This window comes from Hyperoodon ampullatus, assembly GCF_949752795.1.
Source record: "Hyperoodon ampullatus genome assembly, chromosome: 1".
In the NCBI taxonomy this organism is placed as follows: Eukaryota; Metazoa; Chordata; class Mammalia; order Artiodactyla; family Ziphiidae; genus Hyperoodon; species Hyperoodon ampullatus.
In genome coordinates this window covers 112,429,079-112,452,197 of record NC_136914.1, presented here as the reverse complement: position 1 = coordinate 112,452,197, position 23,119 = coordinate 112,429,079, and the positions used below count along the sequence as shown (strand labels likewise).

Genomic DNA, 23,119 nt, shown 5'->3' with positions numbered 1-23,119 from the left:
ATAAGAGTTTTTGCCGAGTATTTAATCTTCATAATAACCACAGGAGGCTGGGAGTAATGTGATCTTCGTTTTAATTTCAGGAGGGAAGGTGGTATGACTATGTGAACTCCAGTCAGGGAGGGTTTGACCAATGCCCGTGGTAGAAGACTCCACACCTCCGACCTTGGAGGCCAGAGAGTCTTTCTAGCAGGCCACTCACTGAGCAACAGGGACCACAGCTTAGAGAAGTCATTGTCATCAGGTGTGAAGGCCAGAGCCCACTTCTGATCTGGCTGCAACCCCAGGCAGGAACAGATGCTGTATTACAGCTGTTAAATGAATCAGTCAGATTTTTTTTTTTTTTTTTTTCGGTACGCAGGCCTCTCACTGCTGTGGCCTCTCCCGTTGCGGAGCACAGGCTCCAGACGCGCAGGCTCAGTGGCCATGGCTCACGGGCCCAGCCGCTCCGCAGCATGTGGGACCTTCCCTGACCGGGGCACAAACCTGTGTCCCCTGCATCGGCAGGCGGACTCTCAACCACTGCTCCACCAGGGAAGCCCAATCAGTCAGATTTTAAGAAACATTTTTCTAATGGGAATTTTTAAGTGATTCAAATGTAAATCAACTATACTTCAATAAAAAAATTTTAATGAAAAAGTAAATAAATTAAGTGATTTAAAGTTTAAATAAATCTCTATCTGCAACCATTTGAGATGGACTGCTGAGATGAGTCACAAATTAGCCACAGGCTTGTGGGTTTGTTAATTTGCACTTTTGGGTTTACCCCTCATGGTGGGCCCATAGGTAGCATTCAGATACATTCCAAAATGCCAAACATCATGCCTTTGATGGTATTACAACACCATGCCTTTGATGGTATTAAAAACTAAATGAGTCAGAAACATGTACATGATTTTCATGAGGCTCAGCATCAGAGTTCTCGGCCAGCCTCACACAAAAAGGGCCACCAAAATAAAACCAAAAAACAACTCAGAAACATCTGATGGATACACAATGGATTTAGTTGTAGGTGTGTTGAATTTAACCTAAGGTACTAATGGTTCACAAGAGAGAGAATATAGGTAGCCTGAAGTCATCCCAGTAACTAAGCCTGGGGAAACAGATGGGCTTGCCTGCTCAGAGACCACTGAGAGGAAAGCAGTATCTCTGAGGTTAGGATGGGTGGGTAGGAATGAGGGCAGATGAAGACGGATTTCTGGTAGATGAGGCCGACCGAGCCACCGAGGGGGACAAGGGTGGCACTCCAAGCAGGCTTCTGCGTGCCAGCTTCCGTGGAGGACCACGAGAAACATCAGTGAGCTGGAGGGGTGAGGAATCTGTCACCGTGAAAACAGGGGTTGGCTCCATGGCAAGCATCCTGCAGATCCCAAGAGGCAGTTTGACATCATGAATAAAAGCCTGGGCTATAGTTTCAGAAACACCTGGATTCAAGTCCCAATTTGTCAGATGTGTGACCTGGGACCCATTATTCAATCTTTTTCAATCTCAGTTCTCCCATCTGTCTCAGTGACAATGACATCAGTATAAATAAATTGCTGGAAGGACTTTAAAAAGATAAGGAATCTCAAGTGCTTCATATAGTGCCTGGGGGAGAGGGCATAATAACTCATCAATAAATGATAGCTGTTGTTGTTTATATTTATGGTGGTACCTTTGACCTAGTTAGGGAATTAAAGAGGGGAGCCGAAGGGGAAAGTGAGTTCAGTTCTGGATGCACTGAGTTAAGAGGCACTTTTGGACATCCAGGTGGAGGTGCCCAATAGCCCCTATATACGTGTAGGTATGGAGCTCAAGAGACATAATCTAAGTGGGTCTGACCTCATCATTAACTTCCCCGTTTAAACGCCCATTCCGGAGTAGGGGGTGGAACGGTGAGCATCATTTTTATTTTCAAGGAGCCACTGTACTGATTTCAATTAAAATGAGCAACCGGTAGATTAGGGCACTGGGTTAGCTGGGCAATGAGAAATTCCAAAATCCTTCCTGAAAACCAGAAAGCTACATGGATCAAGAAGCCTCAGCTCAGATCTAAACTTATTCCTTACTTCTGCATTTTTTATTACAATCTTCTATTTAAATTTCCATCAGTAAATACAGATCCAGGTTTTAGGTTTTTGAGTAGTTCTTAAGACAAACTTAATACTATCATTCCTGTTCCCTAGAGAATTATGGAAAGACAATTTTGGAATATTGTTTTCTTGAGTCATTGCTATTATTTCTAACATATGCAACACTTTTTGCCAAGTAAACGTTAACATTTAAATCACAGACATACATAAATACATAACTCTTCAGGGTATACTGTCACTGATTATTTTAGAAGTCCAATAATAACTTCTATGCAGTCTGATAAAGAGACTTTTGCAGTTCTTTTTAAGTATTTTCACTGTCTCAATGGTAGAAATAAGGAATAAATGACCTCCAGTTTAAAAAAGGTAGTATCAACAAAGGCCCAAGCAAAGGAAGATCACAGTATCATTTTGGGAGGTGTAAACGATTTGAACTCACTCAAATTTTCAGTATTATAGTGATATTCAATAAATTTAAGTGTCTAGATGAAATTCAATAACTATCTTAAATATGCTTTCATTTCACATGGAAACTGGCTTAGCAAAGTAAAGTGCCAAGGGAAAAGGAGGGCGTAGAGACCACTAGATTGAATGGAGACGAGGAAGACAAAGTGGCAAGGCAGTGGGTGAGAAAGAGGAGGACCTGGAAAGCTATGGGGGAAGAAGAAGAAAAACACAGACACCACCACGGTGAGGCGGGGTGAGAAGGCAGGCGCCGCAGGGTGACAAAGGCTGAGTTCGTTCTCAGGAAACATGCGGTGGAAGCAAACTTCTAGCCCGAGGCAGACTGAGGTCTTTGGACGTTAGTGACTTCTACCAGAACTCAGAAGCGTGCTGTGGGCTACAGTAGTGTGAGCCACACTGAGGACAGGGTCAGGTCGCCAGGTCTCTGTTGTATGGGGAAAGGGAAGAAGTCTATTCTTTGCATTGTTCTGGAGAAGCACATATGAGGCAGGGATCATTCATATTTTTGGAAGCAGTTTCTACACAGCACCAAGCCAAATGCACCACTTGGGAGGAAAAGAAGAAATGATCTTCTAGACAAAGCTACTGAGCGACTACATGAATGTCTGCACTTTCCTCTGATTATTCAAGACTTAACTTCTTTGCCTATATGCACACTGTCGAAGAACCACTGAGAAATAACCAAGGGAAATAAATGGCCGATGGTGTCTCATCTCTGAAAACATCTTTTCCCCTCCCTGTGTCACAAAAGTGGAGCCGAGTGCTCAGCTAAGCTGTGAGGGTGGGGAAGGGGAAGAAAGAGCAAATATCACCCGTGATAGTGTCCAAGATTCAGAAGCACCCTGCCGGTACAGAGAGAAAGCCGGGTGTCGGGATGCTGATCATTTTTCAGCCCAAACAACTTTCCATGTCTTCTAGTTGATTCCTGTGCAACTGATCACCTCAGTGGGAAAGCTGAGAAAAATCTGCTAGGAAGGTAACAAGAGCCATTTTCAAAAGAGGGTTTTCATTTACGAGCAGACGTGCTTTGAAAAGCAAAAGGGAACTTATATACAAAGCAAACAGGAAGACTACAGAAAGAAATTCCAACCTTTGCTGCAGGCCGTATCTTCACAGGCTCATTCAATGTCAGTAAAGAAAAATTAATCAGAAAAAGTTGGACCCACAGTTCCACAAAGAGACATGGAAAAGTATAATTCTAGGTTCCTGGAAGAGTCAGAAGAGGTTGTCCACTTTGGGCCTGGGGGCTGTTCAGAGCACTGTCAGACACTGAGCATCCAGGCAAACTGTCTGATCACTTCTAGACTCTCCTTCATAAGCATGAAAGAATAACCAGAAAGAAAGGTTTTTAAATGACTGTAATATACGAGAAATTATGTGCAGGGGAAAGGGGGCATATGAGAACTCTCTGTACTGTATGCTTGATTTTCTATACACCTAAAACCTCTTAAAAATAAAATCTATTAATTAAAAAACTAACATGTCTATAAGTCCACTGGTTAAAAGCCTGGGTTATGGAGTCAGAGCCCTGGGCTTGGTCCAAGATGCCACTTACTAACAGCTATTAGGTCCTTGGCCAGATGAGCCTCTTCACACTCAGAATCCTTTGTAAAAAGTGTGGCGAAGACAAATAGGACAATACATACACCACAGTCCTTGGCCTGTCTTAACAACTGAATTAAAAAAAAATTTTTTTAATAATCACCTGGTGGTTTAGGCCACAGGACTGATATTTTCCTTCCTTATAAGGCAGTTATAGAAATGGCATCAGAGGATTATACTGTCATCTATGAATTTTGAAATCATTTTTTTAAATGCTTTCTTTGGAAAACAAGGGGTTAATGTGAAGCTCCCTCTTTCAGAAACTATGAAGATGGCGATAAAAGCGTCAGAGAAAAATTATTAACAGTAAAGATCTTTTCCAGCCAAGTTATGTCATAGGTTTAGCACAGGATAGGTTTTATGGTAACAAATGTAGTTTCACCTTTAATAAGAGGTAGTCACTCAACCATCAGCATCGTAGATTATCACTGTTATAAATACCTTTTGCTTAAGAGAAATAGCATAATGTCAATCAAATGCAGGACTCTAGAGAGGACCTAGGGAATAAACAGTACTAAAGGTCATTTCCACACCTTGCAAGTCATTAGAAATTATGATAGAATAGACATTTAAAGACAAATGCAAGCATTATCAACTGGAGGAAAGGCATATAAGCTCTGAATGCCCAGCTTTTAAAATAATGATGGCTGACATTTATTGAGCATTTACCAAAGGTGATGTGTTAAGACCCTGATAGGTATTATGCTATGTCATCCTCACAACAACTCTAAAAAGTAGATACTATCCTTTTTCCCTTTTTAAAGAAAAGGAAACTGTGGCAGAGAGGTCAAATAACCTGTACAAGATCACCCAATGAGCACATCAAGTTCTACAAAGAGCTATGTTTCTGAACAAAGTAGAGCCAATGAATATAATTTATTTGGGCTTTCAAGAAGTCTATGGCATGGTGTTCATACCAAGAGTTATTTAAAAACAAAACCAAATGATGATTGGGCTAAATGTTTTGTAATGGATAAAAAATTCACTTAATAATATGCCCCAAAGAAAGAGCTGAATTAGTATCTTGATGACAGATGTGTCAGTACTAATCCTTGCAGATGGATCCTGGATTAACCTTATTTCACATTTCAGAAATAACACTGAAGTGGAAATAGAGTCCCGAGTCTAAGTTTGTGGATGACGTTAGTATTTTTCAAAGAGTAAAAGGCAAAGCAACCACGGAAGAAGCTCACAAACCATGAGGCGGCTCCACAGTGGCAGATGACCTTCATTGTGGGCCAGCAGGCTCTTCGGCTGGACAACACTAAGCCATCTACACTTAACACACAAGAAGCACTGGACTATTAGTTTTATGGGAAATGGGATTTTTGGAGCTCTTATAGACTATATTGATATGACAAAAAGGTCTAGAAGATAGTGTACATTTCTAGGAAGAGTATGGAAAGCAATCCAACAAGCATAATTACTTTGTAACTAGTTTATGAAACACTCCCGCTGCCCATGTTTTTTAGGTATTAATTCATCTTTTATTGAGATCACTGTAGTTTCACATGTAGTTGTGAGAAACAATAGACAGATCCCTTGTACGCTTTGCCCAGTTTCCCCCAATAGTATCATTTTGCAAAAGTATAGGACCTATGCCCATATTTACAAACAAAATTCTACTATTCGACTCCATCTGGAAAACACTATGCAGGTCAGGGAAATACACATCAAGAAAGGCACAGGGGCCTAGAGACTATTAAGATCAGTCTGAAATGACTATAGGAACAGAGGGGCTGCAATAGGTTAATCAACTACAAATCTAGATGCCTCCAGTCTAACAAAACAAAGTCAGGGATGGATTTTTAAAATGACTTTAAAACCTATTAGTTATACAGAGGGCACATAGGCTGTCTTTGGGCTTAATTTCAGATTCTAGAATATTAGAATCATGTGGACTTAACATTTAGACAGGATGGCAAATGATATCGTGTGAAACACTCAGACCACGAAGTCTGATTGAGGAAACTCCCCCAACTCCTCCCCTTTCCTCCCAACCCCCCACCACTCAGTACTGTGGGACCGCCCACAAGTTACATTAACTCCCTAAGTTCATTTCCTCATCTTTAATCTGGGGATAATAATGGCACCTTCCTCCTAGGGTGGTTATGGCCATAAAGTAAGAAAATTCATGCAACAATGCCTGGTGCAAAGGAAGAGGTTATTGTTAGCTAAGGTTGATATTATTTAAAGCACGGTTTCTAAACTTTGGCACTCCTGACATTTTGGACCAGATAACAGTTTGTTGTGGCAGTGTTGGGGCAAGGGGTGTCTTGTACATTGCAGGGTGTTTACCAGCACCCCTGGACTCTACCCACTAGATGCCAGTAGCACTCACACTCCAGCTGTGACAAGAAAATAATGTCTCCAGATGTTGCCAAATGTTCCAAAGGGGGCAAAAAAACAACAAACAAACAAACAGACAAACAAAAACACCCAGGTTGAAAACCACTGACCACTGTTGTAAAGGAACCAATTTAGAACAAGAAGATGAAGTACTACTTTCTACAGCGATAGCCATTTTCTAGTTAAAGCAATCAGTGCTATATACTAAAAACAAAAAGATTCAAGAAGGATTTAAAAATAACACACACACACACAAACTCAATGTATAAAGTTTCTAAAAGACATTTGGAGTCTGGGTACTTCTGACGCTCAGGTAATGTAGACTCCCTCTTACTGACTCTAAAAGACTGTCTGGGGCTGCTGCCAGATAGGATGAGACGTTATGTGGATGATCAGACCCACCTAGTAGGAGACCCGAGATGCTCCCTGTTCCTGAAACCCAATTATAAACTGCACCTGCAGCAAAAACACCTTGCGTGGAGCCCTTGGAGGGTACTGAGTTCTACAAAGTGTTCCTGAATCTCCCTGCACATCAGAATCATCAAGGGGAGCTTTTCAAACATGGAAAGTTTCAGGCCTCATCTCTATATTTTACTTTTGCATCTTAGGGTGGGGAGCCCAGACATCTGTACATTTAATAAGCACTGCCAAGTAATTGGGAACATCTGGTCAGGTAGACAGTGTCTTAAAATATGACAGAGAAGGTCAGGCTCTCTTTGAGTCTGCCCCATTTCAACTTCAACTTTAGGGAGACCTGCAGACCATACAGTATTCTTTATGGGAATAAGTATAGACTGTACCTAGAGATACTACCTTAGTGCTGTCAATCAACGTTGACAAGAGCAACAAGGCTTTTACCCAAATGGAAAGTTCAATGTGAAAGTCAAGATTTTATAATAAAATAATTAATTAGGTATTGCTTTAGAATTATTACTTACAGTAATAAGTCTTCAGTTATCTCCAGTGACAGCTTTTGCTAAAAATTCCATCACCTGTGCTCAGACAGAACAGGGGTTACTATGCTTAGCCATGGTGGGGGGCAACGTCAAATGGTCCTTGTACATACACTGAAAATGACAAGCAGGTGAAAAGACAATCCTCATTCCACTTTCCCATCAACAACACCAGAATAGATGCTTACTAATGTCCGGTGGAAACATTTGCTTCAGCAGTAAGAGAGGGCTGCTGATTCAGTTAGAGGAATTTGAGCCTCACTATCATGTGGGTTTCCATCTCGCATTATGCAGTTTGCAACCTAGAGGTAGCGTGACCAGCTGTCTTGGATTGCCTGGAATTGAGGACTTCCCAGCATGTGGAATTTTTAGTGCTAAAACTGGGGCAGTTGGTTACCCTCTGTACAGTCCCGAAGCTGCCTTGCAGCTGGTACCTTCTGTATTGCTTTTCTCTAAAGCCCTCTACAGCCCTCAGATCTGTCCCTGTGCCCATCCTGCCCATCTCGAGCTCTAGCTTGAGCACCTTTCTCCTGAAGTGAATGGACTGAGCCAACTGGTCACAGACCCTAAGGTATAAGTCCATGTGGTCTGTGAGCTTCTTCCCATTGATGAAACTGAGTCAAAGAAAACCTAAGAGAACCTGACCTTCTTTCTCTCTTAATTCAAGACACTGTCCACTTAAATAGTGGCTCTCAATACTCAAGAATGTTTACAAAATATAAAGATTCCAGGACTTCCAACCCTAGACGGTCTAGAGATGAGGACTGAAAACCCCCAGGTATAAAAGCTTGCTGATAACTGTGATGTGCGGGAAGGTTCAGGTACACTCTCTAGAACACAGTGTCCTTTTGGGGTGCCATAAAATCTGCTCTTGCTGCAAGTGCAGTTTGTAATTGGATTTCTAGAACAAGGGAGCATCTCAGGTATTTTGCTAGGTGAGACTAATCTTTGTATCCTGTAAACTCAAGTTAAAACACAATATTTGATCTCAAGACATAGAGAATACGGTACTTGCTCAGACCAGCATTTCAGATGCCCCCTGCAAAAGTTAAACAACTTCAGGGACTTCCCTGGTGGTCCAGTGGTTAGGGACCTGGCACTTCCACTGCCGAGGGCCTGGATTCAATCCCTGGTTGGGGACCTAAGATGCCATAAGCCATGTGACACGGCCCAAAAAAATAAAAATTAAAATAAATTTAAAAATTAAAAATCTAACCTTGATGTTTAAAGAAAAGTTAAACAACTTTACTTAAGTCATGCCTTAAACAAGTCGAAAGTGAGGTTGAAACCTACTTAAATCACAAGTTATATTTCTGAATGTTTGCTTTGAATGGTTAATTAGTAGCATATTATATCCAGATATTCCTGTAAAAATTCCTTGTTGGATTTTGTCCTTCTTATACCAAATATTCACATCAACAATTACTAATCCAATATTTATAGACATCTAAGGCCCAGGGCTAGATTCTAGACTTTAAGAGAAAAAAAATTTTTTTAAGTTACTGTAATCTTTTACAGACTTACGACATCTGTGCTAATCTATGCAGTCACACTATCATCAGGGCTTTATGCACACACACACAAAACTATAGTTTCCAGGTGTTCAAAGATCACTCAAGAAATCCATTCACAGGCCCTGAGTTAAGAACAGCTGATCTAACATGAGCATAAATTTCTCCCTTCTGAGCGACACGTGGACTAGAAAATGCAGGGCCTTCCTAGAAGAGTATGTCTTGGAAGCCAATGAGACCACACTATCCCATAAATTGAACTGTGAAAGCCTCTTTCAAATGCTTATCACTTTGGCAAAATTCCTGCCAAATGAAGAAACTCCTTAGGTCCCTGAAAACATCTAGTAGGTGGTTTACAGATTGTGTCAAAGGTATTTTTTTTTAAATAAAATTACAGTGAAACATGGGTGAAATAAAGCATTCCAAGGTCCAAAATCGGGGCTGGGACTTCTTCAATTTCCCTGCATCAATTCCCATGCAGTCAGTTTAGCTAAACGAGACTCCTTATTCATAAGCTCTGCAAAGGCCAAAAACATCAGGATAGGTTTTATCTTTGAAAACTTGCAGGAGCTGTTCTTTCTTAGCGCACGTGTGCAGGTGTGTGTGTGTGCGTGCACACACACACACACAGAGTGGAAACCTCTCTTTTTCATAACTTTCTTGGAAGGACTCTGGCGTATCTCAGATTCACCTACATTTTGGAAAATCCAGCATCCAGCATACAGGCCTCCTCTATAAAGAGCCTTTTGCCCATTTCTGCCATTTGACACCTAACATGGAATATATTGATGGTTCCTTTGTGTGGGTGATCCCTACATAAACTTAGTACATATTTCTATTTTATAAAGAATGTGTTAATAAGTTTATTCAAAATCCCGTCCATCGAGAATGAGAAAACGTAAAACTATTATTGACCTTTGGAAAAAATAAGACACATAAAAGTCATGATAAAATATGTATATATACACATATATGTATATGTGTGTGTATATATATCTATATATGTATCTCCATATCCAACATGCAGCAAATATTTTATTAAACAGTCTTTGCCAGATACTTGTGAAGCTATACAAAGCATCAGATAATTCAAAAGTTAATTTGTATTTGGCTTGGGACTTCTCTATGTGTTTTGTATGCTGTTTACAGGGTGTGGAATAGGGGGTTGGTAGAAGAAGACGGGCATGGTCTAATAACCTGACTCCAATCCCTAACTGGCTTGACACTGGCTCCTACCTGATTGTACTTGCATCTCATCCAAACACAACGGCCAACAGAGCAGAGGCACTCACCAGGCGACAAGGACAGCCAACTGGCCACCTGCATCCACAGGGAAGTAATTTACCACTTACCAGCAGGGCCACACTAGGCCTCAGCATCCTTACTATGAACAGTATTACTTCACAGGTTAAAGGATTTAAATTAATAGCTATGAAGTGCTTAGAACAGTGTCTGGATCACAGAAAGTCTTCCATAATAATAGTAGCTACTATTACTAGCTATTACTAGCCACTATTATTAATACATATTCAAACACTGGAGATGGCTGTTTTGCCTACTTAGACCATGTGGGTCTGTTTTAAACAGTAATATCTTCAATGCACTATTGCTAATGGTATGGATATAGATTACCTTTGTAAATCTCTTCCTTCAATTGCTGGAGATAAAGGACATCTCATGAAGCAAGCTCACCTAAGCCTATTTCTACCATCCACTCAGAAACCAGTGTGCAAACCTCTGACCCACTGATGTTAGAAAAGATAAGCTGTGCTCTCATTTCTGCCCATATAAATTTAGTACTTCTTTCCCATCAAAGTCTTCCTGGGAGCACTGAGTTGCCTTCTGCTTGCTAGCCAACCTACTATCCCCGAGATTAAAACTAGAGAAACTAACAGTCAAATGAGACCCAAGTTTGAGACTTTTCAACACAGAAATTAATGCTAAAAAAAATGAGACAGAAAAAGACAATATAGCATTGGAAGGAGCTGTGTCACTCACCTCCACCTTCCCTGGGGTGATGGATCATCTTACAAGCAGTTAACAGAAGAAACGAAGTGGCTATGTTGAAACTCCCCTAATCCCTCAAAAATATCATGAGCTGAGTCTCAAGACAGCACAGATGATCTAAATCCAGTGATATATAAACATGCCACTTGTGTGTCACAGGAGACCAAATAGGAAAATGAAGATCAGGTATTACGGGTGCTTTTCACCTGGCACCATCTCTGGAAGTCTGACCCTTGGCCACCAGCTAGAGAGGCAGATGTAGATTCCAGCACATCTTCATTCCTCCTGCCCACCCCTCAGCTCCCCAGTGCACCAGGCACCGTTTCCCACGGGGCCAGGTTTAGGAGGAAGCAGCAAGACGTAGAACTACCCTGACAGTACAGACGGGGACCCCGCCCCCTCGAGCCCAGGCTCTTACCTGTGGCATCTGCCCCCTCAGCAGGTGCACTCTGGCTGGACGCTGGGGCTGGATCCTTGACTCCGTGCACCTGAGCGGCTTCTTCCTGGTGTGTCAAAAAGGCAGAGCACAGATCAGTTTCCAGGGCTTGGAGCTTCAGCAAGGGATTCTGCCAGCAAAAGCAGAACATCGGGCTGGCTCAGTTAGATCCTGAAGCAACGCTGGGTCTGCAGCTCCTTTCTCCGGCGCCTGGCAGGAAAGGGGTCTCGGCCTCAGCTGCTCCAGGCAGGGCTGGTTGTGCCAGCATCAGAGGCGTGTTCTTCCACAGGCAGTCTCTGTTTCTGCTTCATATCAATCCTAACGTATATTGATTATCTGTGACACATGGGACTGGTGATTTCGTCAGCAAGAGACACTGCACCCGGAGAACCAGTCTGAGAAGGTATCTGCTTCCCCAGTGGTTGAGCCTTTACGCTTTGCAAGTGTTTCATTCATTGTGCTGACATCAGGAGCGAATGACATTAGGCCCCTCCCAGGCTACCATTCATAAAAGCCCGCAGTGCACAGAGTGACTGCTGCAGAGGCCGCCTGGCAGCTGGGAGGTGCTTCGGGGCTCCCTTATCTGCATCTGCGTGTGGGGTGTGTGCGTGCCTGTAGGTGTGTAGGGGTGTGTGTGTGTGTGTGTGTGTGTGTGTGTGTGTGTACGTGTGTCTTCTGAAGTTACTTTTCTCACATGGAATGGATACAGCTGCCTTTTACCAAGAACAGAGTGGAGGGATGGAGGGAGATGACCTTGGTCCCTTAGTCTGACCCAGACACTGCGGGAGAAGCAGTTTACGGTTCATCACTGCCAGCACAAACTCCCCACTCCCCCTCCTCCTTTCTCATTTTAAATTCCTCCAGCGGTTCTTAATAAGAGCAAAGTCAGACAGACTGACGCACGTATGCGTATGCTGCCGTGATGCAGACGCCCCGGCAAATGCATTCCCCCAACCAGGTGAAAGTGAGTCATGCCGAGTCCCTGGCTGGGCCCCAGTCCCCTGCAACAGGGCAGCTCTGCAGGCCCCAGAGCTCCTGGTGGGGGGTGGGGGGCTACCCGGAGTGGAGCCGTGTGTCCTTTTCCCTGCTCTGACCCTGCAACACACACATGTGCACAAGGCACCCAAGCACGTGCTGACAGCCCACCTTCATATTACCTATTCCCCACACACCCTCATAACCACCACCACATCCCACTCCAGACACACACCCCCAGCCTGTGGCCCACACATACCCTCACGCCCTATCACACACACACTCTGCCCCAGATGCACCCTCATTCCCATCTCCCACTCTCACACCCTACCCCACCCCTCGTGCCCTGACACCCTCACACCTTACCTCACATACACACCCACGCCCCACACCTCCTCCCGTCCCAACCCCTCCCCGCACACATACCCTCATCATGCTGTTGATGTGAGTACATATGAACCCACAGCGGTGTTTTAAAAGCTGCTCACTAAGAAGAGAAAAACAAACACCGTATGCTAACACATATATATGGAATCTAAAAAAAAAAAAAAGAAAAAGAAAAAAAATGGTCAGAAGAACCTAGGAGCAAGACGGGAATAAAGACACAGACCTACTAGAGCATGGACTTGAAGATGTGGGGAGGGGGAAGGGTAAAGTGGGACAAAGTGAGAGAGTGGCATGGACATATATACACTACCAAACATAAAATACATAGCTAGTGGGAAGCAGCCGCATAGCACAGGGAGATCAGCTCGGTGCTTTGTGACTACCTTAGAGGGGTGGGATAGGGAGGGTGGGAGGGAGACGCAAGAGGGAGGAGATAATGGGGATATATGTGTATGTATAGCTGATTCACTTTGTTATACAGCAGAAACTAACACACCAATGTAAAGCAATTATACTCCAATAAAGATATTAAAAAAAAAGTAAAAAATTTTAAAAACAGCTGCTCACTGAGGAGTGTCTTAAATCTGTTGTCTCCTGGCCAGTTTGAAAGTGGCAGGTCCCTCGCAGGCTCAGAACCCCTCCTCTGCTCAGCTCAAAGTTGGAGCAAGACCTAGTACAAACCTCCCTGTGCTCAGGGGCTGCTGCCTGGGGGCCCACAGCTTGGATGAAGCATCTGCCTGACACCAGGCCATTTTTTTATAGCTTCTTCTTCCTCTCTGGGATGTCTTCCCAGAAGCTAAGTGTGGAAGCAAGAGCCCAAGGCTACTGGCAGGAGGTACAGAAGGAGCAAGGGCACCAAGTTTCTGGAAAGATTTAGTACCCAAGCATCTGGGAAGCAAAAAGAATGGTTCCAGGCAAGCTTCCTACTGAAGGACTTTGGACATTGGAGTGACCTCTCAAAAAGAGCAAAACTATTCTGAAAATTAAGAAATAATGCTGTGAGAATGTAAGACGGTACAGCTGCAACAACAAACAGTATGGTGGTTCCACAAATAGGTGTTTCTAAAAAGAGGTAGTTCCTCAAATATGGTAATTCTGAAAACAGAACTACTGTATGATCCAGCAAACCCACTGAAAGAACTGAAAGCAGTGACTCCAACAGATATCTGTATACCCATGTTCATGGGAACATTATTCACAATAACCAAGAAATGTATTATGGACTGTATTGTCTCCCCCAAATTCATATACTGAAGCCCTAACCCACAATGTAACTATATTTGGAGACAGGGCTTTTAAGATGCAATCGAGGTAAAATAAGGTCATAAGGGTGAGGCCCTAATCCAATATGACCAGTGCCCTTATAGAGAAAGAGAGACACCAGGGATGCACATATACAGAGGAAAGGCCATGTGAGGACACAGTGAAAAGGCAGCCATCTGCAAGCCAAGGAGGAGGCTTCAGGAGAAACCAATTTTGCCGGCACCTTAATCTTGGACTTCTTACCTCCAGAACTGTGAGATAATAAATGCTGTTTTGGCCACCGAGCCTCTGGTATCTTTTTTTTAATGGCAGTCCTAATAGGGTATTAGCAGATTAATACAAGTTGGAAGCAACCCAAGTGTCCATCGGCAGATGTACTGATAAATGAAATGTGATATATACATACAGTGGAATATTATTTAGCCTTAAAGAGGAAGAAAATTTTAATACATGCTACGACATGAATGAACCTTGAGGATATTATGCTAAGTGAAATAAGACAGTCACAAAAGGACAAGTATCTAGAGCAGTAAAATTCATAGAGATGGCAAGTAGTATGGTGGTTGCCAGAGGCTGGTGGGGAAGGAAAGGGAGTTAGTGTTTAATGGGTACAGAGTTTGAGGTTGGGAAGATAAATAAAGTTCTGGAGCCGGATGGTGGTGATGGTTGCACAACAATGTGAATGTGCTTAATGCCACTGAACTGTATACTTTAAAACAGTTAAAACGTTAAATTTTATGTTGTATCTATTTTACCACAATTTTAAAAAACAAAAAGTAAAAAAGAAAGAAAACCAGTCCTTCTCTACATTTAGAGGGAGGACATGGAACCAGCCACCTCCTGTAAACTCTATGTGCTCTTGTAGATTCTACAAAGCAGAGGAGGACACGGCCTTCACACCGAACCAGAGGCCATCTCTGCTACATACTATGCAGTTAACTTGGGGCAAGAGTCTTGGCTATTCTAAGCCTTAATTTCCTCATGCATAAAAAGAGGCAATAATGACAGTGACAGTGGCACCTGCTCGAAGAGTTAAACAAGGGAAGGCACAGAGAGCACTCTGCACAGCATCAGCACATGGGAAACACTCAAGCACTGGACTCCGTGGTTATTACATTCATCTCCAAACCCCCGGGGCTGCTGGGCAGAGGGCTGGTGGTGTGGGAGGCCAGACCCCATCGCATCTCTTGACCTTGACTCATCACTCTACTCCCAGGGCCTCACTCTGCATCTGCCCAGGAAGGACCTGAGACTACGTGACTTGAAAGTTCCCTTCCAACTTTCCAGGAAAGAAAAGCAAACATGTCCGTGTACTGAGGCTGGTGCACAGAACCTGACAGAATGGATGCTTGGAAGGTGTTTGTGGAACTGAACCAAGTGTTCACACAACACAAATCAACAGCAAAGAATCTCACTGCAGAGGAGCTCGTCAGGTCACGTTCAGAGGACTCTCTGCTCCCCCCAGAGAGTGGGGTGTAATGCTGAGACCCAGTTACCACTGGGAGTAGTCACAGGTGGTTCTCACCCGTCTTCCCCGCCCTCCTCCTCCTCCCGCACTTGTACTCAAACTGAAGCCGAACCGACGCTCCGAGCGTCGAAGGAGATCCATTTGCACGGCTGGTTTGTTCCTCTCTCAGACACCAGGTAGGAGGAAGCTTAAAGGAATGGGGGAGAACACAGTGGCAAATGGAACAGGAGAGAGGAGATGAAGGGACAAGAAGACATCCAAGGAGAAGGGAAAACACAAACTGCGGGAATTGAGGACCAGGAGGCAGAATGGAAGAAACTCTGCACACCAACTGTCATCAACTATGTCCCTCCCCAACCCTCACTGACCCCTTACCTGAGGACCACCTGCTGTTCTTCAGCACAGGGACAGAGAGTGGAGGCTTGGACGCCCTGTGTGGGATGGAGCCTGGTGACCAAAGGACGCACGACAGGGGAAGCTGGAGGCTTCACCTATGGGCAATCTATGCCACTGTCACATACATGTTCCTCCAGTGGGCAACAGGAGGAATCCAGCCTGTCCCATCAGGGCTGAGCCCCACAGAGCCTCCCCTGAGAAGGCTGGAGCACAGCTTGCACCACACACGTGAGGGTCACGCACCCAGCAGCTGTACCAGCACACGTGCAGCTCCCAGGCTCCGGCAGCTCTCAATGCACAAAGAGATACACTGGGCTCTGGAGCATGAGACTGATGTCAGCCCCTTCCTCGTGGGGCTCCAGTCTAGTGGGGAGATGGCTACTACACAAGCAAACAAATCAAAACAATACTGCCAGCTATTACTGTCATAGGGTGATGGAGGAAAGACACCACAAGCCTGCGGACAGAGTGAATAAGCAGCTGTTTCACTCTCCAACCTTGCCTGACTTGGTGACCTTTTATGCAGGAATAAGCTTCACCCCTAGAGAAAAATGAAGGGCAGCCAACCCCTGTGGGCCTAGTGCTACCTCCGGCCCTTCTCCTGCTCGGGGGCCGGGGTGTGAGAGGGGGTCCTGGTCCCTGTCAGGCTGCCCCCAGCCCCTCCCTTGAGGCCAGCCTGCCAGCCGGCTCTTCCAGGTTTACATCCAAAGTCTCCCTGAATGGGTCTCTACGATCTGCAGGAAAACTGAACAAAGGCTGACGAATCCTCTAAAGAACAATGCCTACCTCTGCTTCCCCAGTTCTCCCATCTGGTCATCAAAGAAACCAGAGAGACGTCCGTGAAACCTAGGTGTGGTTTTCTACAAGCTCATTTTTCTCTTTTACATAATGGAAAATATGCGACTTGTTTTAGAAAATACTCTACTCATTTTCTCTCCTCTACAATTACCAGGTCCCACTTTAGTTGGCTGGAATGGAGAACACCCACACAGGCTGGATGGTGGAATACTCTTTTAGGATGCCTTTGTCTGCAGTTCACCAGTTGCAGAGCAGAGACAGCTTACTTTTAATTTCTGTGAAGCGGTTTCGTGACCCTCTCCCATGCCTCTATCTATCCAAGAACTGTGCATAGATTCTCTTTGGCAAAATCAAACCGGAAATCTGCTCAAAACAGAGGATACAACAGGGGCCCCAAACAACCCCATTTCTACTTACCACTCTCTTCCCTGAGCTTTCCTGCTTCCTGTGTAGGCTCCACCCCAACACACACACACACACGCACGCACGCACACACACACGCACACACCCCACCCCTCCTTTCCATCTGCTCCCTGCCCCTACCTCCCCAGGCCTTGAATTCAGCTGCAGTTGCTTCACAGTCAAATTTCCATCAAATCTTGAGCCAGTTCTGATTACCTCCTCCAAAGAGGGCCCCCCAACTTCTCTTTTAGCATCTTGTTTTTTTCCTTCCCAACACTCACTATTATATAGAATTTTATTTATTTCTCTACTTGTTTATTGGCTCTTTCCAGCTCCAGAAGGGCTGGAAGCATGCTGCCATTAGGCTGTACCTAATGGCACAATGTACCAACGGCTGTACCTAGCACAATGAGGAGAACAGGAGCTAACCATAAAAGGCCTGCCTTTGAATATTAGTTTTGTTTGCCTGGACCCTTTAGGCAGTACTTGGGAGGCCCTTTGGAGCATCCAATTTCAAGCCTCCTTGCTGCCCTGGTTCAGAAATTTTAAAATGCTTACGAATCACTGAGGAGTTTGTTAAAGATGTACGCTCCCAGGCAGGGACAGACTCGGATTCTGTGGCCTGGGGCAGGGTCACTTAGATGCAGGAGGTCCAAGGTCCACACTTTGAGAAATACTGCCCTATACCCTAGAGACTTGACCCACCCTAAATGTGGCGTTGGTTGCCTGTTTAGCGCTACCTGTCCCAGGAACAATAGCTTTTCCCTGACCTCCAGCCTTCTGATAGCCTCACTGGCCTCCAGCCCTGGTACCCCGCTCCTTGGAACGGGACCTCCACATCAGGAAGTATAAAGTATGGGGTGCTCAGAAGCAAGGCAGTGTTACCTCCTGAGCTGCTGCTGCCGTCCTCTGGATGTTCTTGCCAAAAGAAGTGGGACTTCCTCCAATGGTGATGGCTACAAAAAAACACCAAATTCACCCCATCCCTAGGGACCCTGGGCATTTGGCTAATCCCTGTGGGGTCTGTGTTGCTTATGTCCCAGTGTGCTTTACAGCCAAGTCTAACTGAAGACCAGCACACCTCGGCTCAGCCCATCCCAGCTTCCTCAGGATGGTCAGCCCTCACTGTCCTGAACTACCCAATGGAGAGATTCAATATAAGAGAACAAGCTATTCACTTCAAGTAGTCCTCTGTTGACAAGAGGATCCAGGTCTTATTCTGATAATAGCGGCACTTCTTTCTTAAACAAGGGCAATCTTGCCACCACACATGATAACCCAAACCAAATTTCCTTCCAGCCAGATGATTTGATTTCAACCTAGGAAGAGGGAGTCGTGTACTTAGTTTTACCTGTTTGTGATATCCTCAATATGTTTACTTTATTAAATAAACAATAAAAACAAGATGTTTGGGAGAGAATAATACAGTTCTATAAACTCACATTTTAATACAGGACTCTGAGCTTTTCTACATGATAAGACGTGGATTTTCGAAAAATAGAACATGTCTCATTTTCAGCTCATGGAATGGACTTCAATAGTTTCCCAAGGTCATAGTGATTGGTTCAAGAATGGGCTACAAGTCACAAGCCAGATTAATGAGACTCAAGTATGGAACTTTATGGATCTAGAAAGGACTCCATTTCTACTGTGTGATAGGCAGAATCTTAAAGATGGCCCCCAGGATTCCTGTACCCTGGTTACTCAATCAAACACGAATTTAGATGCTGCTATGAAGAGATTTTGCAGATATAATTAAAGTCCTAACTCAGGTGACCAAGGATACAGAGATTGCTTGGATGGGCCTGACCCAATCAGGTGAACCTTTTAAAAGCAGAGTGCTTCTTCCAGCTGGCAGAATACAACATCACACAGATTTGGAGCACAGAAGGATTTGGTGCTGCTGGCTCAAATATGAAGGGGCCCATGTGAGAGGGAATGCAGGCAGCATCTAGAAGCTGAGAGCTACCCCCCAGATGCTGACCAACAAGGAACTGGGGTCTACAGTCCTACAACCTCAAGGAAGTAAATTCAGGCAATGACCTGAATGAGCTTGGACATGGACTCTTCTCTGGAACCTCCAGATAAGACTCTATCACAGCAAATACCTTGTTTTCATTTTTGTGAGACCTTGAGCAGAGAATCCAATGGAGTCTACTCAAATTTATGACCTACACAACTGTGAGCTAATAAATGGGTGTTTGAAGCTGTTAAGCTTTTGGAAGTTTGTTTCACAGTAATAGAAAACTAATATACACTGGAATTACTAGCTGTAAGAACAGTGTGTCCCTAGAGAGGGGTCAACCCAAAGATAAGGTCAATATAGGAAAGCAGAGTCAAAATGGAAAGAGACGGCATCTACATGACGAGTCTTTAATCCCTGGATCTAGCCATTTGTGAAGCCTATCCTGATCCTAAAGTTTCAGGCGTTTGAATCAATAAAATCCTGTTATTTATGAAAGCCAGCTTGAATTGACTTTCAGTCACAAGGAAAAAAACCCAGATACTGGAAAAAAAATTCTCAGTCAATTTGGATCTAAGACCCAACCCTATAGATTAGGTTTGCATTTCAATAGAAAAAGACAGCTGCCTATTCCTACAGAAAGAAATACCATTCAGCCAACTCAGGAGTATCAAGGGCCTGAAAAAGCCTCTTGCTAGACCATTTTCTCAAAATTAAAACAATTTTGAGGGAGAAACACATCTCAAACAAAACAGTAAGTACCATCTGGAGGTCTGATATGGCTTGGTGCCAAAACGTATCTATATGCTAAACTATGGATGGTAATAAAAAGACAATCAAATCCTTCACATGGAGACCCACACGTAGACATGTGCACATACACTCAAAAAGGGGCACAATTTGCCTCATTCCATCCGTCATGGGAACCTATGACTAAATTCTACAAGGGCTGGGAAAATGAAGAAAAACAAAAAAAGGTGGAATCAGTGAGTGTTAAAACTGAAAGCAGTCCTAGAGTTAACCCAATTCAAAACCTGCCTCAATTTCACAAATGAAAGACTACAAGAAGTTGATGGGATGCTTTATGATATGCAGTCTGGGAGTTGGAAAAAGTAGGAGGAGGACCCAATAGGGCATGTTTTCTCAGGGAAGGGGAGATCCATTCATTTTCTTCATACATCTGTTATTTTACTTCAATGAAACTGAAGCTAGGAATGGGATCTACTAGGATGTGGAGAGGGAAAACAATATTTTTTCTCATTTTATCCTTCAAGCAACTTTTTGAACTATTGACTGCTTATATGGACACGGGGAAATGACTAAAACCAAGGATCAAGGTAGATTAGACATTGACAATCTCAAGTCTAGAATATTTTCTAATCAGGATCTATGACACCCCAACAAATAATATCTTCTGATGTTTTACAGAGGCAGATATTTTCCAACCAGGATCCAGGGGACCCCAACAAATAAAATCTCCTGATGTCTTGTAGAGGCAGTGTGAAAGTTCAGCTCAATGCCAGAATGGACACTTAATCAGGTTTTCAGAAACCAACTCCTATAATATACTCCCAGAGACACCAAAACTCATGGAATGGAGAGGCAAGTCCTATCAGGAGACCCAAGGTCAAAAACTAGGAGCTTGAGACTGGCAGAAGAAAAGTGAGGCTGGCAGGAATCAGATCTATACTCACACCCAGTAGAAATAAGAAATGAGTTTTTCAGTTCACTGGGAAAGTACTGGGAACACACCCAGAGACAGATGCTCATAGGTAGCTATGTCACATCATGTATCACCTTACTACACGGAGGAGAGCTCGGGTCAAGCACCAGCTCTGCAATCAAATATAGCTGAGCCCCATCTATCTGTGACAGAGCAAGTGGAATTAAGAAGTTTAAAAAGTAGATGTGAAATACGAGATGTGAAATTTGGAGAAAATATAAAGCACATATGTAACATCTTAAAATTGCTATAATCGACAATTACAACATTAGGGTCCATAGAAACATCTGGAAAGTATTTGTGGACCACGCTTCTTACAATGCTCAAGAAACTGTTTTTTTACTTTAGACTTGCAAGTTGGAGTGGAAGGAAGAGAGCAGATATGGAACTAGTGGGTTCCTTTTAAAGAACTAGAAGGCTGTGTGTTGGAAGCTGTGGTATATAAATAAAAGGGACAGGGGCTTCCTTGGTGGCGCAGGGGTTAAGAATCCGCCTGCCAATGCAGAGGACACGGGTTCGAGCCCTGGTCTGGGAGGATCCCACATGCTGCGGAGCAATTAAGCCTGTGGGCCACAACTACTGAGCCCATGCGCTGCAACTGCTGAGCCCACGTGCCTGGAGCTCGTGCTCTGCAGCAAGAGAAGCCCGCACACCGCAACAGAGTAGCCCCCCTCCCGTCGTAACTAGAGAAAGCCCGCGCGCAGCAACAAAGACCTAACGCAGCCCAAAATAAATAAATAAATAAATTTTAAATAAATAAATAAAAGGGGCAAAGAGCAATGAAGATAGGTAACATAACAAAAAATTCTACCTTACATATCCACTTGGAGATGGAAGGAATACTCCTATAAAAAATCAGCTGTACAAAGAGACTGAAAGAGAGTTCATTTTTAAAAAGTACAATCAGTAGCAACTGATCATGAGTCAAAAACCAGAAACAACCATACACTGGGTTACAGCAAGGAGAATGAAAGCTAAAACTACATGCCAAACATGTATGAATCTCATAAAAATAATACTGAGTAAATGAAACCAGACACAAAAGAGTACATACAGCCCATTTATAAAAAATTCAAAAAGAGACAAAAACAAATCTACTTAAGTCCAAAGAATAGTTATCCTTATAGGGGAAGAGTGACCGGAAGGAATTAAATAAGGGTGCCTGGACGCTAAGAATGTTCTATTTCTTGATGCTGGTTACACACTTTGTGTGAATTCATCCAGCCATACACTTATGATACGTGCACTTTTCTATATGTATTTTCTATTTGCCTTAAAAATATTAAGGTAGTATTTCCCACCTTTATTCCATAAGAGTCTGTTGCCTAAAGCAATCTTATTATGGGGTTACTCCATGAAAGAGTTTGGTGTTCTCTTAAGTTTGCGAAATGCTAGGCAAGACCGAGTTTAATATGTTCCCACTCTATAGGGTGTCTCCATCAATGAGTCTGAATGAGTCAACCCGCCCTCCATGGCCGTGGACCATGAGCTGCCCCTGTTCAAGCTTTCCTAAGGTTTCCTCCAGCCCCCAAATCTTAGCCACAACATGATCTACACATCTGATTTATCCCGACTGGAACAATTCCACTTGAGCACACACTGTTATCAACCAGTCTGGATCAGCATCACCACTTTTTCATGGAAGAGCGCATATTTACAATATGGTGCTGACTGCTCTTTCAGAGGCCTGTCTCCAATCAGCACTCTTGCACCCATGTAATCCCAGAGCAGTGAACTAGCACATTTCATGTTATTTGCAAGTACAATAGCATGAAGGAATACAGAAAAGCAGATCTTCAAAGAGAGCATTATGCAACTGTAATTTAAGAATGCTCAAGTCATCTTCACATTCTCATGGGGTTGCAGCTCACAAATCAGAGTTTCTCCCAAATACTTGAAACCTATCACAACTTGACTCTTACAATCACCTCATTTTTCTAGTCACTTATGTCAAAACAAGTCAGTGCTTCTTTACAACCAGCATTTTGCTTATTCCCAGCGGGGCAACAGCTGTGCTCACTGATTCAGGCTCTTGCCTTTTTTCTCTCAAACCTTTTTTCACTCTTTTTACCACAGGCAAGATTATGGAATCTGAAGACTGTCTCCAATGCACAAAGGAATAACAAGCAGGGTTCTGTGTTATCTTTAGGACATTTTCCACAACTTCAGTAACTTATTTAACTGGGTTTAATTAGGCACCTGGTTTACCTTTGGCTACTCATTTATGCCAAGTTCTACAGTAAAAAAGAAAAAGGAAAATCACCTAAGTTCAATTAACTGTCATACTTTTGGAGGCGAAGGAGAGATGGCATCAAATGATGAACAATGTGCCTGAAGCCCATCATTTCTCTT

General features: G+C 43.5%; 1 protein-coding gene across 4 annotated transcripts in view; it reads right to left on the bottom strand.

The window, feature by feature from the left end:
• FAM13C (family with sequence similarity 13 member C) overlaps positions 1 to 23,119 on the bottom strand; it is a gene marked incomplete at both ends in the record, with an annotated part of 135,822 nt that overhangs the window by 30,646 nt on the left and 82,057 nt on the right. For 2 of the 4 annotated variants that reach the window (XM_079711231.1, XM_079711232.1), the window contains one exon: positions 11,375 to 11,522. In XM_079711231.1, the coding sequence (XP_079567357.1) occupies positions 11,375 to 11,522 (148 nt within the window). The remainder of the gene's footprint in view (positions 1 to 11,374; positions 11,523 to 23,119) is intronic. The other 2 variants (XM_079711233.1, XM_079711234.1) reach the window with 1 other exon arrangement.